Source organism: Bombus vosnesenskii, unplaced genomic scaffold (assembly GCF_011952255.1).
Source record: "Bombus vosnesenskii isolate JDL3184/JDL3185 unplaced genomic scaffold, Bvos_JDL3184-5_v1.1 scf7180000013264, whole genome shotgun sequence".
Classification (NCBI taxonomy): Eukaryota; Metazoa; Arthropoda; class Insecta; order Hymenoptera; family Apidae; genus Bombus; species Bombus vosnesenskii.
Genome location: NW_022882924.1, coordinates 2,017,501 through 2,035,895, shown reverse-complemented (window position 1 = coordinate 2,035,895; position 18,395 = coordinate 2,017,501). Strand labels below are relative to the sequence as shown.

Below are 18,395 nucleotides of genomic sequence, written 5' to 3'. Positions count from 1 at the left end.
AGTAGAGCGCATCATATGAGTACAGGTTTTTTAATATTCCCTAAAAGTACATAACTGTATTCAAAAACATGGACGTTTCGGGGTAAGCAGTCGAAACGCACGATTAAAAGCACACACCGTGAGATTTTTGTTTATCCGGAACGCGTTTTCCACTCGAATGGAAATCAATCGGCGTCCGAGCAACGAATATCGAAAGGGGAATTAATTTCAGCGACTCGTTCCGCTATCCAGTTAGACTGTCCCTCCTACTTTGAGAAGCATGGAACGCGCGTTACCCCTTATTTCTGCGAGCAGATTGCCCGTTGCCACGGCGTATGAATTTAAATGTCCTCGACCGAGCCAGTGCCGTTAGTTGCCCGACTCGAATTCCACCGCAACGTCCGTGTGTGTACCTTCGCGAAACGCGCATCCAAAGAGCCGCATTCGCGATTTTAAATAACGTTTGTCTCTAAACGCGTCAACTCCCTACAACATTACCGTACGTTCCCGTTAGAAACGTCTCTCTAATCGTTCTATTAGGCTGATGAATACGAAATGTCATTTTTTTATTTTTTTTTTTTTTTTTCAAAGAAGATTTTAACGTAATTTCTGCGAAGCTCTATATCGCTCGATCTCGACGATTTCTACGCACGTTCAGTTAGCTGCTAACTGGCTTCATTATAGTAGACATATGAGAATTAGCGAATCTGGAATCAATCGAATGGAATAAAGAAAATATAATATAATAATATATAATATAAGTCTCGAAAAATGTAACTCTTTTTAATCTTTAACTTTTTCCAAATGCTAAATTTATATACCCATGCCAGTTTTTCCAATCGTAAATTCACACTTTGCACAAACGATATTTCATAGGCGCAGTAGAAATAATAGAAATTAAGATAAAACCGGTGTACCTAAAGGGAAAGAAGGGGTACCAAAATGAAAGAAAAGTTAAATTCCATAAAGTATCGTTAAGAAGATCGGAAGAAACGTAAGAAAGACAACGGAACTCGTGGAAATTTAGAGTTTTTGTGCAAGTCGTAAGCGCACCCTCAGGCACGTCCATCCGTTACGTTGCTATATTCTCATCACTCTCTTTCCACGTAATTTATGAGTTTTAATTAGCCAAGATGCTCGAGGCTACACCGACTCCTGGCATTATCGTAACTAACCTTACCACCGTCGTATCACTGTTACACCGGGAAACTCACCCCTAAAGTTGTTCCGTACTCGTCATCAACGAAAACGACCAAGCCATCGTTAAGATCGTGCTTCGCGCGACAACATATCGAATTAAATGTGAAACTACCACGTTCCGCAAGCTAGAACGGCCGATTCTTTTCCTTTCGACGGTCAGCGAACGATATCGATTCGCGTTGATTATTAGCCAGGTTAATGGGCAACATATTTCTTTGGACGTTATCGTTCCGATGCTGTGGGGCAGGAGACGATGTCCCTTTGTTCCGCGATACAGCCTGTTGCTCCACGCTATTTACAAGGGGTAGTTATCGTTTTACGTGGCGAATTTTCGAAAATTTTCCACCCTCGTCGATCCACGACGAAACGTCTAAACAAGTGCCGTATAAATATCGCGGACGCTTACGGGCACATGAAAATCTTATCGACGATTCGATGTTTTAAAGAGAACGTTACGTAATAGCTTTTATCACCGAGAAGCGATTTATCGTCTGTATCATCGGTCGGCTAGAAACTGTTACTCGGAAACTTATATATCGCTAATATATATTTTCTTCTCGTGTATAGAGCTTCGTTATATAGTTGGTCGTATAATATATTTTACATAAAACGAAACGAAGGATAGAAAAATGTAAAAGAAAGCATTCTTCGAAGTAAGAACGAGTCTTTCGTTAAATGAAATTAGGTTTTGTCCGTGTATCTACGTAATTCTTTTTCGTCGCGAAAGAAACAGAATTTTCTCGGTTATCTAGTGAGAAAAAGTGAAATATTTGCTGTTTCAGGTATAGAATGTTTTGTATCAAATCACTCGCCCTAAGTGTGTATTGCTACGTGAATAATTAGGATTAAAGTCTTACCTGCAGCACCGATTTGTCAAAGCCCGCTACAAGGGCGGAGGGTGAGGAAGAAGGCGAAGGCGAGGACGAGGGCGAGGTGGTATAGGCCGAAGGACTAGTGGCAGTAACGGGGGTCGAGGGTGTCGAGGGGGCAGGGGAAGGTGTCAACCCCCGAGTGCCCCCTGCAGTTGCACCCGATGCCCCCGGTGCAGTTCCTGCAGTTTTTTCCACTTCTGTAACAGAAAAACCAAAATTCCGTTAAGTACAAAGTAAAACACGATATGAAAGCTTAAGAAACGATAATTTTCTTTCTACGTAATTTACTGTCCGTTACTAATAATGTATATCGACTAACTTAATCGTTAATCAATCATAATTAACGATATCACGAGTAAACTGAATTGACGATTTCTGGAAAAACAATAAATCATCTGTAAATTAATAGCGAGGCTCTCGGACGGCCGAATGAAAACATCGAGGAACGTACAACATCGAAAACCGCGGAAAAGTGAAAACCGATATAAACGAGCCACCAAGAACTATCCCATCGAACGACTACGAAGTCGTCGACTCCAATACAATCAGCTTTGGTTTCGAAATCATATCTCGCGATCCAATCCACGTCGTAACGACGCTGTGCGATCTAGACTGCTCGTCCATTGTCCAAATCACTCTTCCACGTTGCGGTATAAAAATTCACTCGATTCTCAATGCCACGCTACTCGTACGAAATACTCACATCCATGGCTGTAATAATAAAATCGCGTAATAAAGTTCGTGCAAGTATTTGACCGTTGATCCGAGGCTATTCGCGGCCAATCGATATTTTCGTCAACCAGTATCGATATCCGCCACGCGAATTCCACGTAGCACTCGGGGCCGGTCTCGCGCGTGAATTATACCGCAGCTAGACGTATTAAAAACCATCGTGACCCATTTGGTCGATCGTGACGGGAGACTGGATTCGGCTGGACTGGCGCCACAGTAAGAAAACTTGTAATTTTCCGGTCGGCCGGCGACATTGTATTCTTTCTCACGCGCGGCAATAGATAATAGGAACGAAAGAGGGAGGGAAACTCGGGGCCTGCAGGAAGTCGAAACGAAACTCGGTTTCGAAGCACGTACCCGGACCGAAGGTACGGTCAATTCATTGAATAGGAAAGTAACTTTCATAGTTTATAAGTTTACCCTCCGAACTCACTTCGGATCGAGTTAGTGGGAAGATGCGAGAAAGGAAGGAAGAGAGAGGAGAAAAGGGAAGACAGAGTTGGCGTCAGGATCTCGAGCGAAGATTCTTCGAAGATGCGTTTAATATGCTCGGCTCTAATGTAATTGAAAACTTTCGTTGGATTCGTTTTCGTGGCGGTCGATTTGCAACGCCTGCTTCGCGCAACTTGAAAGCTCGTTCGAAATTCCATAAATTACTGTCCTCGTGATCGAAGCGGTTGAAAATATTTCCGTTCCGCTTGCGTCGCACTTTCAGTGGAATAACGTTTCAAGAGCCGGTCCAATTAGACGAATCTTCCAATCGTGGCCAACGGTTCCCTTCGTTCGTTATCTTCCGCGAAATTTTCTCGCTAATAATTTCGCCGCACCTCCTCGCTCGGTTTTAGACGTACGTATAGTCGCGGTCGGAACTGAATGCAACGGCATTAAACTCGGAGTAATGAGAATAAATCGGGCAGGGAACCAGCTCCCTGATACCGCTTTATTGCCCGTCCGTTTCAGTCGCAAAACTTCAAGAAATCGCTTTCCCGTGTCTACGGTTTTCGTAGATGGGGTTCGCGTTCAATCGAATTAATTTCGTCAACCATCATACTTTGAAGGAGCACTCGGTTAAGTATGACGTTTCTCGCTTTGTACGTAGATAACTAGACAATTATAGTTGCACAAGGTGTTCATCTTTTGTCGTCGAAAAATGTCACGTTCAAGGTAAGCGTAAATAATTATCGCTTTAAATGTTAAAAGCCTTCTTGTTCGTTGAAAAGAGGACGAAATTGGAACATAAATATTCCAAGTCCGTAACCGGATTAAACTCGAGAAACACAATGAATTCGGCAATTTAATCGAGAAAGAAAAATTACCGCACGGATGCAAACTGGAACAGAAGGTTTAAAGAGACCGATAAGAACCTGCGAGTATCGAGTGAACATGGTTCTAAACGTACACCGAAATAACCAAAAGATAAAAGATCGCCTTAAGGATTCATTGTAGGAGAAAGATATGACTTTTCTGTTCTCGACTACGGTAGATATCAAAGCGTTTAAGGCCTTGGCGGAGGATCTCGAACGCGACCGATACGCGAAAATATGCCTCTGGAGATCGTAAATTACGCACCGGAGTTGGTCGGAATCCGCTTTTGCAAAAGCCGTTATATTTTTATTCGCCGGGCTCTCGTATCGCCCGACAGTCCCATGACATTATCTTAACAACCGAGGGAGAGGGCAAGTTTTATTGCTGAATTTCGTTACGTTTTTGCCTGCAGTCGGCAACAGAAGCCGGAGAAGACGGAGGGAAGCTTAAGGGTCGAGACGAACGACAGAAGCTCGTTTGCTCGTGTAATTACTCATGAGCCATAGAACTTTCACGGACGAAGAAATATTTCTCAAGCGACGGTATCTTAATGTATTCGTCAAAACGTTACTTTCTTTCGTTTAAGCGACCAAAGAGCGACGTCCGTTCCTCGCGGTATTGCCAACAGGTTAATCGCGGAACAAAATCCTCACCCCGAGACTCCGTCCCTTCTCCTCTTTCAATTTTTCGCTGAAACGAAGACCGAATTTGTCTTACCGCCTCGAATTCCTTGCCGAGAGTAAAATATTTGCCGATAATTTATTTCAGTTTACGAGAACTTTTGCAACGCCTGCCGAAGATATTCCCAAGCTCTTTGATAAAAACTTTGACAAAAAGGATGAAGATTTGCGAATAATTGAAGAAACAGACGAACGAAACCTACTTTAAACCGACGATTTCAGAAATCACGACCGATTATAACAAACATAACACAATACTAAAAATAGATGTATATCGTTGTTCCGTCTCGACAAAAGTCAATAATAATCCGTTTTATTAAGAACATCTTGCACGCTTCTGGCAATTGCAGAAACGCGAAATCCGAATGCAGCAATATCGACGATTTTGGAATTTGCAGTTAGAGGTTAACGCGCGTCATAAATTTATAATCCGAACGTTAAATTTCCTATCGCCATATATATTCTCTCGATATCTTTCCACGGTACACCCAGCTCAGTAACAGCACTGAGCCACTCCGCATAATCGTACGTATTTTACGTCGTTAGTCGTTCGAATGCATCCGATTTATCAATAAATTCGTCTGGTAAAAAACGTCACATTGCGATTAAAACATCGTAGACTCGAGCAACAACTCGCTCGTACGTAGGCGTCAGACATAGTTATTCCTGACGCGGAGGTTAAACAACGAAATTAACGGCGGACCAGTGTCGTGCGATTTATGGGGTAACGCGGAAACTCCATGATACACTGCACGTCCGTATTTGCGTGCATGCACCTGTACCCTGCGCTTTCTCTCCGCCCTTGGACGAGAGACGAACTTCCTGCGAAGCGCCAGCAAGACAGAAGAGAGAGAGACCCGCCGTGTACAAACCTCCAAGTATACCTCCAAGTATACCTCGAACTTGCGTCATAAGTTCGTACCACTAAGTCCTTTTCGCATTCCGAAGTTGGATAGTCGGCGAACTAGTCGCGCTACTTGAGTTACACACTAAATACATAATAACGATGCTCGCGTAAAGTCTGCGCACCGTCTCTCGTTTCCATCCTTACACGGCCCGTAGTCCCGTTAGATTATGCTAATCGAGAAGGAAATCCCGCTACACCAGAAAGAAACGGAACGCGCGAACGCCGTTTAAAATTCTCCTCGCCTTTTGTTCTTTAGGGGCTTTAGCGGCTGACGCGTACACTCATACGTGACTCGTATCGCAAGATGATATTTTTTCCTCTCCGCGAAATGAAGCGGAAAAAAATTCGCTTGCGCGAGAAATGTCGTGTGTACGTACGTGCGGAGCGTGTGTTACGCTCTTCGATAGAATAAATCAAATACCACCCCCATGGGGAACATTTGTCATGCGAGGGATCTGTTTGACTGGCGCTAGTCTTGCGGATCGGGAATAGTTTGGGGTTGAGGAATCTCAAGGAGTTCGAGCCGATTTCTATCCAATTAGGGAACGCCGTGTAGTAATCGTACCTTGTCAAAACACGAGACAAGATGGAATATTTTACATACGATATTTGTTACGAGACCGCACGCCCTTCCCCTTTAATTCCGAACGGAATCTGTAACGCGAGGGACTGGTCCACGAAACGCTACTGAAAGCGAGGGTGTCTTTCTGAAGAGGACATTCGTAACACTTGTCGCCGCAGCAGCTGCCAAGAGGGAGTTATTGCTCTCTCGTAACAACGGCGACAGGGGTGGAACTTTTCCAACTGGTGTACCGTCAACGGGAATCAGACGCCTGGCCAACGGTGGTCTTTGAAAACACGTCAGCTCTTTATCAAAGCTAACAAGAAGCGTCGACTGCCGCGTCGCACCTAACCGAGTGGCTGTCGCACGGAAAAATCCATCTTCCTGCGTGGATGCGGCACCGTATGCTCATAGATACAACCGCAATTTCCGACCAACTACGTGATTTCACACATACGATCGAGTAAACCACGCAACGAGGAAACGTTCTTCCAATCACCTCGATTATCTCGTTGCCAAAAAATTACCATCGTGATATCACGCGTTTTCTTCCGACGTTTACGTTAATTCCAACGCACGTTCCTCGAATTTTCCATCCTGTTACGCAAACACGAAATGATCGAACGCAGACGAGAACGTTTCGAAACTAAAGAGAACGATCTGGGCAGCGTCCGACGCCATCCTCTGGACGCTATTTGTAAGAACAGAAAGACTGGTGCGACGCGCGATTTATCCACGCGTACGAAGAACACCGTGGAGGAGACGAGCTGTAGCTCGGTGGCTGAACAAACACGAAAAAGAGAGACGAGAGAAAGAGTCGGGAAAGGTAAAAGGCGAGAGAGAAAAGTAGGAAAAGAGAGGCAGAAATCCCTTGTTAGCGGCTGCTAGGTCCGCCGGGATAAGTGCCGTGGGGTGGTACACGGTGAAAAATAGGACGAATTTGCAGCGAGAAACATCAATTCTCGCTGGCAGTAGTCTTATTCGGTCGAGGAGGCCCAGCCGGAAGAATCGACCGGAGAAAGCGATCAAAGTACTTGAAGCTCGCTTTCTGGTGAAAAATAGGAAAAACAGCGCCGCGAGCTTAACTCGACCGTTCGTTCGTCTGTCCGCCTGTCCACCAATGGGGGATAAGTGATGCGACAGCACAGCCCGGGAACCAGAGGAACGAACCTTGACGAGAACACAGAGACAGAGAGTCACGAGGTTCCCCGGGATAAGCAAGGTAAAGAATAGTTGGAGAAAGTGGCGATAGTCGGTGAATGAGAGTGATAGATTGCGCGACGCCATCGACCGACACTCTTCCACCAATGGCCAGCTCGACCATCGTGCTCCGCAAACGGAAACCCAATCGTTCGACAATCTCGACTTCCGTTTCGCTAAACGCGACAACCCTCGTATTCAACGCGCGCCCCAGCTGTTTGTTTGCTACCAAAGACTTTCATATTCGGGTTTAGGCGCCATATCGTAGTTGAGGAATATTTTATTTTTCAGGTATACAGTGTTATACAAACAGAGAGGTAAGTTACAATTATTATTATTATAAGCTACAATTACAAAATATAATTCTTGTTATAAGAAAACGTGGATATAAGATTTCGATTGCTTAGAAGCTATACTGATGTACTCTATAAATTGAAGAACAGAAAAAAATGGCTAAAAACGCTGTTTTTCTTCTATCTTGGAACTTGCCATTGTTTGTGTTGTTTTCTTACATCGCCATAGTCGTAATAAACACAAAGATGTACGAACGATATCGCGTTTGCTGTAGGGGAGAAAATTGATTAAACGTAACATATATGAAGGCCAAAGAAGCGTAAATGCGAAAGGAGGAAAGGACGAGGCAGAGAACGGGATTGTAATGAAATTCGAAGAATGAAAGTACAAATGTGTTAATTATCGTACGTGATTGTAAAGAGGAAAAAGTTGGAACGATAGAGAGAACGAAAGAATTGGAAGGAAAAAAAGAAGTCGAAGCTATTTCGAGGCAGCCAGCGTATCCGGTGTTCGCGTTTGAGTCGCTATTAAGCGGCGAAGAAAACCAAGCGGAAAATCGAATGAAGGCTGAGCGGCGGGAACGCGTCGTTGCCGTCTAAAAATTAACGCGTTTAATTCCCAGTGTCGGCGATCGCGTCGATCCGTGTATTTCACGGAGAACGGACCTGTGAAAAAATAGCGGCGGGAAAAATTTAAAAATATGTAGCGGCACGCCAGCAGGACAAATTCAAATCCTGTTGTTGTTTTGTTTCGGAGTACTATGACCATTAGGTCACAGGTATTGCAAGGAGTAATGAACTCCGAGCAAGACAAGGTCGCCGCTACTTTCAACCGTCAAACGCAGTCGAGTTCAAACTTTCCGACTGTCCTCCGACCAGTACAAATGAACAAAAACGAAATGACGAGCGAAGTTTAGCGATCGCAGTATAAGCATACAGACGCATCAGACGTATTATACGGAGTTTCTCGAGACTGCGCGTATTTATTTCGCGAAAGTTATTATATCTGGACTTGTGCTTTGTGTCAAATCAATTTTATTGACAATATATTTATCTTAAATAAATTGCTCACAAACAGTAATCTGTATTTCGTGATATCTGATAAGATCAATCCTCTACAAATATTTTACAACGATAAATCATGACGAATTCGCGTGGCGTGGCGAGGCAACACCTGTCACGCCGTTATGGAGTCTGTATTTTAATCGGCAGGGAAGGTTTATACGTCGAACATCGTCCTGGTGAAACCGACACGGGACAAGAGACGTATAGCGAAATTCGACCAGCAACTAATCGCGCGAGACGCAGATCGCTTCCATTAAAACGTTCCAGATATTTATTCGAATTTTTCAATGACGAGCAACGAACGATAAATCACGAGGTGATCGATCGGAAGAGAACCAACAACGAGAACGTAGTCCGATTTTATGCACCACCACCGGTTGAAAAGTGATACACGCATCGACGAACGGTTCAACCCTGGCTATTGTATGACCATTAACGAATCAAAGTAATTAGCTAGACGCGTATTGTGCGTCGCGAACGTCGAACAAAGCTCGTAAATCGTTCCGCGCTGAAAAGCGCGATGCATTGCCGCGGCCCGTAACCGTTCAGCCAGACAAATCGCCGTCAATAAAACAAATAGATATCCGTCGACGATGCGAATGTAAATGAATCGATAAAATCATGACGAACGAGGACAGGCAGGACAGGATTAAAAGATTTCCGTGGATAAACCGACAGGCGAAAGCTCTTCTCCGCGTGTCCGCAACAACAAGCCGCCGGTAGCTAGAAACTGTGGCCGGACCGTGAATTAAAATAAAGCGTCCGCGCGCTTCCTACCAAGAATACCAACTTCACGGAAGCTTAAAACTTCGGCTTGCCGTTAATGCTTGCCCTCGTTTCCCGTGATTTTCAGTAAAACTCTCTCGTAACGTCGAGTAAATCTTCCGACGGATTCCCGTTACGACGAACTCGCTCGTTCTGCCTCTACTCCTCCACCGGTATAAAATATAGATTATCATCGCGCGTTTACGCGCGTGAGGGCGCGCGCGCCTGTCTGTCGGTTCGTCTAAACGTGCAAAATGTTTAAACTTTTAATCGAGCAAAATAAAAAATCGAAAAAAAACACGGTGAAAATTGGAAAAAGATATTAACGCTGAAATCGACGGTTAAACGGGATTGAAAAATTCATAAGGAGAAAAACGAGACTAAGTGGCTCGTTATATTTTTTTCAACAGTTCGGCGTTTAACTTTATGGAGGCGAGTGAGAACGCGGGTAACCGATTTAATAAAAAATTTATCGCATAAACACAGAAAGAGATCCGAAAAAAAAAAATAAATATCACGACTGGAGGCACGCTCATGGTGGTACAAGAGGCTATTAGTCGTACTTGTTCCATTATTTCGATTTTAATTTGGGTTCCAACTGTATACCTGTTAAATATTTACCAGTACTTTACTACCCTCTTCGCGTGTCCTAACGGCAACATATTCGGCACATTATTACCTTCAGCCGACTTTACCTTGCGTAAACTAGAGCGTTTTAGTATTAAGGTGTCGTGTAACAAATGAGTTTTGTTACTACGATGTCTTCGTTATGAATATCCCTCGTAGGAAACTTTTACGTATGCACTTTTACGTAAAATTTCACGTGGATCTGGCGGTTCAGGAATTTTTCTACGGGTTAATGTAGTTTAATTTAAGTTAATTTCATTCAATTTAATAAGCACACGGGGAAGGAACCCTTTTACGAGAAGCTAATATACAGTAAGAGAAAAGCAAGTGTCGAGATGATACAGTCGCTGTGAGGCAGTGAGACGAGCATTTGTATAAATACGCTGTGCTAAAACTAAGCCAGCTACCGCTCGGATTAGCTGAGGTTACACACACCTTTCTTCGTTGGTTGAGGTGGAAGAAAGATTAATGCCATTGCATAAAACGTTGCCTAAATCGCATATACGGGCAATAGAATTAATAGTAATTGAGCGAGAAGCAAATTGGCAGCAACGCGTATCTCTCTTCTTTCCTTTTAAATCAAACAACGTGCTTTCGTTGTAAAAACTTGAAAGAACAGCCGCGTGGTGTGAAGGGTAACGTTGCCAGCGAACAGCGGCTAATTTAAACGGACGACGCATGCAGTTTCTCGCTCGAACGATACCTCTTAAACGTTCTATCGCAAAGCAAAGCGATAGAAAAAAAAGAGAAGAAAAAATAGAAGTGAGAAAGAAAAGGAAATGAAGGGGAAGAGAAGAAAAAAAGGGAAAGAAAATGGACCGACACTTTTCTCCCCGTGGAACCATCATGGCAAAGGACGAATTAATCTGGCTTCACGCAGAGCGAGCGGCCCTTTTGCTCTACGTTTTCGATGTAATTGAATCTCTCGTCTTTGCCAAGGCAATTGTTCCGCCCTTCTCGCCCCCGGCCGAGAATTCAGGGCTGCTCTCTTACCGCGAGAAATTAATCTTCTCTTTCGCGGAAGCGATTCCACCGGCGAACCCGGTGGGGGATAGAGAAAAATAAAAGTGATAGAGCGCTAGGTTCGGTTTTCGATCGGTCGGCAAGAGCCATTCGTACTCTTCCCCGGGCTCGATTGAAAATAAATTCTCTCGATCAGCCTTCTCTCGATGCTCCTTGCTCACACGCTACGATCCTATGCGTCGTGATCCTTCGTTCCGAATTCAAGTATAAGGTACAGAGCAACGATAGAGTATCAGCGATCTACGAGTGTAATATTTCGGTAAGAAGAATTGAGAAGACGAGCCATTACAAAGAATAAATTATATGCAGCGTATATACCGTGAGAAATACCGGCATATATCCTGTATCTTTCAAGGTAGTATTTCTTTATCAAGTTCTATATTTCATTTTCGTGATAGACATGAAATTTATCTGGTCGTACGAAAGTGCTATTAAATGATAGGAAATTGAAAATACATGGACCCAATTAATTGGTACGAATACAACGATGCGCTAATCCTTCGTGCGACTACTATTTATAATATCAGAAATTTATTCGTGGAGATTTTTCGCGAGAATCTTCGAAAAGAAAAGCTATTACGAGAGATGAATTATTTTTCCAGAAGAAATCAGAAGAAACAAGTCTCGACCAAGCTCCATTAGACCTTATCGTATTAGGATAATAGGATTGCTTTTATTACGCTGTTCTCGAACAAGAATTTCTGTTTATCAGCGTAAGACACTCCCGTTTCGTTCTTTCGGATACTACGTTCGGCGAAGGGCACGAACACAACGAGGACGGCTCGACCAGAAGAAGAGAGAAGAGGCGCGGGAGAAAAATTACTTTCGCGGCAAGACGTGACGGAAATGCCGGAGCAAAGATTGCAAAATTACGGGACATATTTAAATATTGCGCAGCCCCGTCGAGGAAAGTTTATCGGCGGCGAAGCAGCTCCTCTCGAACGACGGCGACATAGTCGCAACTTTTAACGCGAAGGATGGCACCTGTAGGTCGAAATTACCGAGATTTAATAAATCCCGCCGTCCTCGAAGCGGCGTTAAAAGTTTGACGAAGAGCTATGGAGGAACGAAAGATTACGATAAGTCGAAAAATGGAAAAAAAAAAGAAACGAAATGAAAGAGAATCGAGAACCGGTGCATCGCGCTCGAGTTCAGACCTTCGAAATTGAATACGTTCGCGTTTCCGTTAACACCTCGTTCTCTTCGTTCTTCGCGACTGCAATTACAGTTTATGGGAAAGTTGATTTCTGTTAAAGTCCGCTAAGTTTTACGACGTCGACTTAACCTCTTGCGCCTTACGATTTCTTTGCAAATTATTCAAGTTTGTTTATTATTAAGTTAGCTGTTCACTCCTACAGCATCGTGTCAGACTAACATCAAAATGTATGTAATATTCTAATGCAGCATAATCTTCGATCGATATACCAAACTTTGTTACAAATGTAATTTGCTTTCATAGAGTGTGACGTGGTACTATGAGGCAAGGGGATGAATTCAAAGATCTCTGTTCTAGAATAAAGCGCGTTTGAAAGACTAGCAATGGCGTAGGTAAATGACGTAAGAAAAATATAACGTTTCGATGTCGAAGAAACTTCACTCTTATGAAATTTCTGCACGTTCAAATGCTGCACGTTCGTTTGCACGTTCTCGCGCTAAAAGGTCTATCAAAAACCGCAACGCAGTAGGAGAACGCGTTCGCGGTCTGGAACGCATCTCACGGCATGTTCTATGTGCGATAAAAGCAGATGAAAAACGTTCCGGGCCGGTGTACGAATAAAAGGCGCGAACGGGTGCTCCTTCGTCTCGCTCGTCGACAAAGAATATAAATCATATGCTTAAGGAAGTAGTACGGCGAGCATGGTGCTCCTTTTGTACGGAAGATTACGGAGTGCAAAGGAGTTTCCTCATTTTTCATCGTGGCGACCGTCGGAATTAACATATTCATAAGATATTTATCAACGTATCTCTTTGACACCTATTTTTTGAGCGCACCGCTTATGAAACGAATAAATTAGACGGAACGAGGGCCATCTTTCCTCGGCTGACGCACAGAAGGAGACGGAAAGAGGGAGAACAAGAGGACGAAAGCTTGGGCCGTGCTACGTAAAATATGATACACGATGTATTCTGGCCAATAGCGAACTTTTTTCTCCTTATAAAAGTAACCAAAAAAAAAAAAAAAAAAGAGAGAAAGGAGGAGAAAGAGCAAGCTAGGCAAACGAAACGTCGAGAAAGAAAAAATCATAGAAAATAAAAGAAATTCTCGACTCAGGTTGATCAACGTGTTTACGAGACTTGCTTCGGCAAACAAGACGACGAAAATTTCGACCGTGCCACGTAAAATATAATACACGATGTATTCCGGTCAGCCACGAATTTTTTTCCTTTGTTAAAACAGGTAAAACAGAGAAAAAGAGTGGAAGGTAGGGAAATGAAGCGTGTAGAGTGAACAAAATCTGGAAAAATAGGAAAAATTTGAAGGGAGAAAAATCAAAGAGAACATCCTCGATGTATTCGTGATACGGCGTGGCGTTTAAACAGAAAGATGACCGGGTCTGTGCAGGCTGGTACCTATGCTTATACCTTGGTTATACGCGAACACAGAGCGGCGTACGTAATTCTAGGATGACGTTGGTGCCTCGAGACCTCGAATAGCTCGTGCTACGCAGTCGTCTTAAACAGCCTTCGTAATAGAACAGGGGATTTGACGCGGACACGATCATCGGTAACGCGTTCTCTGCCGTGAACACAGGCACGCACACGCGCACGGCTACGTTCACCGTGCGGTGTGCAAACACGAGGCTCGGTTGACGGCGTATGCATAATTCAGGAATGCGTGTGTCGTCGATACGGCAGCGAACGACGCACGATAGTTATGCATATGTTCCGTACGGATGCTATGCCGCATACCATCTCTCTTCCTCTTCCTCTGTCTCTCGTTCACGTTCGCTATACGCTTCAGCTTCGATTTGTCTCTCTCCCTTTCTCACTCTCTCTCTCTCTCTCTCTCCTTCCGTTTCTACCACCTCGTTCGAATGCACTCCACTGATTTTTTGGCTGTTGGCCAACACCGACACCATCGAAGAATCTGTTGTATTGCACGCTGCCGGCACTAGAAGCTGTTTCCGAGGATCTCGACCTCTTCGTGAGGGAAGTTTGTCCATTATTGCTTCCAAAAGATCTACGGGAAGTCATCGAATATCGAGAGGATAAATTACATTTGCGAGTAGATGTATCGAAACGAGTAGAACGTTGCTGAAATATTTGGTATAGTCGTGGACCAGGTACGAAAATTATCCGGCAGAATTGTTGGAGAATTATTGAAAACGCTCGAGTCGCGTTTAATGTCCCTCGAGGATCGCTCGAGATCATTGGAAGTTGTTCGATGTTATTTGAAAATCAAGTATTTAAAAGTTTTGCCAAAAGCTACCGACCGTACAACACACCCTAGTGTAAACTTGTAAAATATCACGCAACATATGCAAAATCGATGGTTTTTTTCAATCAAGTATGCAAATTAATGGGAACACGTGGCAGAGCAACCGATTGCTAAAAGCGTCAAGAGAAAGCTTTAAAATACTCCGGATACTCCATAGCGACAATCAGCTTGTTATAGCAAACCTTTTTCCTACAACTTCGGTAACAAGAATTTTCGAAGCTTTCCGGAGAAGCGTTGGCGTTGGCGGAAGCTTAACGGAACTAAAACAGAGCTTAAATCTTAGTTCATTCTCCGTAACTCGGCAACAATCGTCTTAACGGTTGAGTTCAATTTCTTGTTTTTCTCCTCGCGAACGCTTTGTTTCGATCATTCTTACGCTCCTCCCACGGTCGTCAGTTCGCTTAATCTCGAAAGTTACCAGACCTTACTGCTTACTTAGTCGTAAAACCGGCAAACGAACGTAGAGTGGGAAGAAGTTCGAACGATAATCCCGGCGTGGCCGTGCGACATTTAACGAGCCACGTAAATGGCGAAGTTTACGATTTTGGCTTTTATTTAGAAAGTTCGGAACCAACGGAGACGTCGCCGGGTCCTCGTCAAGTCGATGCACGCACACATACGCGTGACACGCAGACTCGCAATGACAGGGTAAGCTCAAACACACCGTAAAAGGGAACTCACCCTCGCCACTCCAGTAAATAATTAACCGTATAGTCGGGGCTCGAGTGTTCACTCCTCGACTGAAGGATTCCCCTTCGCTCCATCTTTCGACAGCAGACGTTACCTGGACGAAGATACTATCCGTGCACATCCTCGCGATTCTCATTAAAAATACCGTTTCCACGTTTCCTCCCCCCCCCCCTCTGTCTCTCTATCTCTATCTCTTTGCCTCTCTCACTCTGGTTTCACGCGTGACGTCTATGGCGCCTGATTTTATCCTGTCGGGTGACGAAGAACGAGCCGAAGGAATAACGATGAGAACAAAGCGGGATCTCCATCTCTAGATCCGACATGGACGACGACTTTTCTTCGTAGCGCGAATAATTTCTAGATCTCGAACTAGGTAGTTAAAAGATTATAGAATCTTGTTAAATAATTCGTTACACGTAATACCGTGTGATTGAAACTATCAAGTTTCTCACTTACTGCTCGCGGACGTTCGTCACATCATGCATAATTGAAGGAAATTCTCCGAATCCAGTTCGACACCGGTCCCGAGAGAAGGACGACTTTAATATAGAGCCGCGCCACTTTAAGGAGATGAAACCGTACCTACGCAGACATTACTCGATTCCATCACCGTGGCGGAGCACGCAAATTTGAAATGACATCCCTTGCAAGTTCGACGCTAAAGAACTCGGTATTCTCTCGTAAAATGTCAGGTGGCCAGGTGGTGCTTTTAGTTTACGGGTCTCGTTACTGCTTTATCGTGTGTGTCGAGATCAATAACGCTCTAGCTATGACGATATATTTTCCCTCGGTGATCCGCGGCAGTAGCTCTGACAAATCCCGGACCTGTACACGCGCTCCTTCTCCCGTATTCTCTTCGTTTTTTTCTCTTCGCTTGCTTCTTTTACCATATTCTTCGTACTACCACCAGCAGATGACTGATTATGTAAAAATGTTCACTGCGTCATCTGTCTCTCGAAATAAATTTCATGGAACCGTGAAGGTGTACTGTTCTTCTAAGTACCGAGTTCTGAGAAACGAGGTTTTCTTACATTCCCTTGGCACGAATATGCGCCGTAATGCAGAGAAAAATGCGCTGAATGCGAACCTCGAAAGCTTTCGAGTCGGGAAAAAATTCCTACGTACGTTCCTCCTTCGCGTTTACGTGCCTTTGTACCGATTTCCAACCCCGAAAACGCGACAGTCCGCATTAAAAAGCCGATGATAATTCGAACGATGGCGAACGAAATACGCAACGATGCGTACTTTCCTCGAAGTAACGTTAAGAAGTATAAAGAAAGAACGGTATCGAAGTTCAATAATTGCGAACGAACTCTGATAAAACACTGATTCGCTACGATTTCTCGGTTATCCGATGTACGATTATTCGAAAACACGATAAAAGTTCGGTGAACGCGTTGCGTCGGTTCGTTGCAGACGTTCGTCCGTAATAACACGCCGTGTTAAATCGCAGAGTGCTAAAAAATTCATTAAATTCACTCGCCAATTTTCTACTAACAAGGATCGGTTACAAGCACGATTTCTACGCTGCTGGCAATAAAATCTCGACGTAAAACGGACGAGAAAATTGTATATTTGTTTTACTATAATTGTATTTTTAAGAGCGACGTTCGAGATAACTAATCATTCTTTATTCTACGATATTATGATCAATGGAGAGCCAGAATCTCTGAAAAGTGTACGTATTTTTTCATTCTTCCATATTATTTTCAATAATAAATATTTTTCTACATTGTGCGTAAAATAATAACAGACTCCTTTACGGTGAAATTATTTTTGACACAAGTTTGAAAAGAATATCAAGAAAGAGGAACTCTGCTACTTCTACCATTGACTCTTTAAACGACAATTAATTCTTGAACGAAACGATTCGGTAATTAGTATTCCTCTCCAAACGACTCCATTTAGTTGCACCGGTAAAGGCAAACAGAAATTATTCGAAGCGATTACGTCGGACGAACTGTACGCAAAGCTTGGAAAACCATTCGGGAAGAGTGGCAGATAAGGAAAGCTCGCGATACAAGCGGTCGAAGGCTCTCAATCTAATAATACTCGTAAACGACGACGTTCCACTATGTGCACGTGTTCAAATATTAATGCTTTGTATCGCAGGAGCGCGAAATAGGGGCGAGGAAAGGGGCGGGAAAAGGGTTGGGCGCGTTTAGTACACAAGCAAATAATACGCAATGGCGTCGAATCCGGAATATTGTCGTTGAAGTGATTATCGACATTTAGGCATTCCCAGCCGCCAACAGCAATTTCCGCTCACGCGTGTACGTACATGCCTCGTATAGCATACGCTGTGGAAACTCCAGGTGTGCAATTAAACTGATCCGCAACGCGTTGATTCGTCCAAGCGATAGAATCTGCGGGAGTACGTGTGATCGTCTTGGAAAAAGAACAAAAAATTATCGACCGAAGCTGATCGGCGAGACTCTGCGAGATTTACTTCGCGTGGAATCTAATTAGTAACGAGAATGGAATGAAATTCGAAGCCGATTACAAATTCGTCGATCTCCGAAACGAAGAAGAAGAATCGATTACACGATCGTAAAATTTTTCAAACTGAGAAGCTTCTATTTTTCTCTTTTTTTTTTCTTTTTGGACACCTATTAAAAGCAGTTTCATCCCCTGTCGACCCTGTCTCGTTATCGAGACGATAAAAACCGACGGTGTTTAAGGGAGGAACGGCCGAACGAAATGGTATCGTCGATTTGAGCCCAATTTAATTTGAAAAAAACTTTTAACGACCTCGGTCCTAACAGCGGAACAAGGGACAGCTAAAGAAACAGGGCGGCGCTGGAAACTGGGTGTGAACGCAATTTACTCGTGCGACGCCTTGGCGATATTCCGGCTGGTCCTAATATCGTGGACAGGATCGAGAGACAAGGCTGGAGAAGAAATTTATCAGCGAACTACGCGAAAGGCGTCTCAGCGAAGGAAACGCGAAGAATAAGCTCACGGTATAATCGAATTAATCGTAGGTGGTTCGTCGCGAAAGAAACGTTCCTGGAGAAAATTAGCTCGAGACAAAGTGCAGCAGGAAACTCTAATTA

At 43.8% G+C, this 18,395-nt stretch overlaps 1 protein-coding gene across 10 annotated transcripts in view; it reads right to left on the bottom strand.

Annotated features, from left to right (window-relative positions):
- The window catches only part of LOC117238618 (dystrophin, isoforms A/C/F/G/H), a 438,274-nt gene that overhangs the window by 361,454 nt on the left and 58,425 nt on the right, over positions 1–18,395 (bottom strand). For all 10 annotated transcript variants that reach the window (XM_033503734.1, XM_033503710.1, XM_033503654.1 and 7 more), the window contains one exon: positions 2,037–2,248. In XM_033503734.1, coding sequence (XP_033359625.1) covers positions 2,037–2,248 — 212 coding nt within the window. The remainder of the gene's footprint in view (positions 1–2,036; positions 2,249–18,395) is intronic.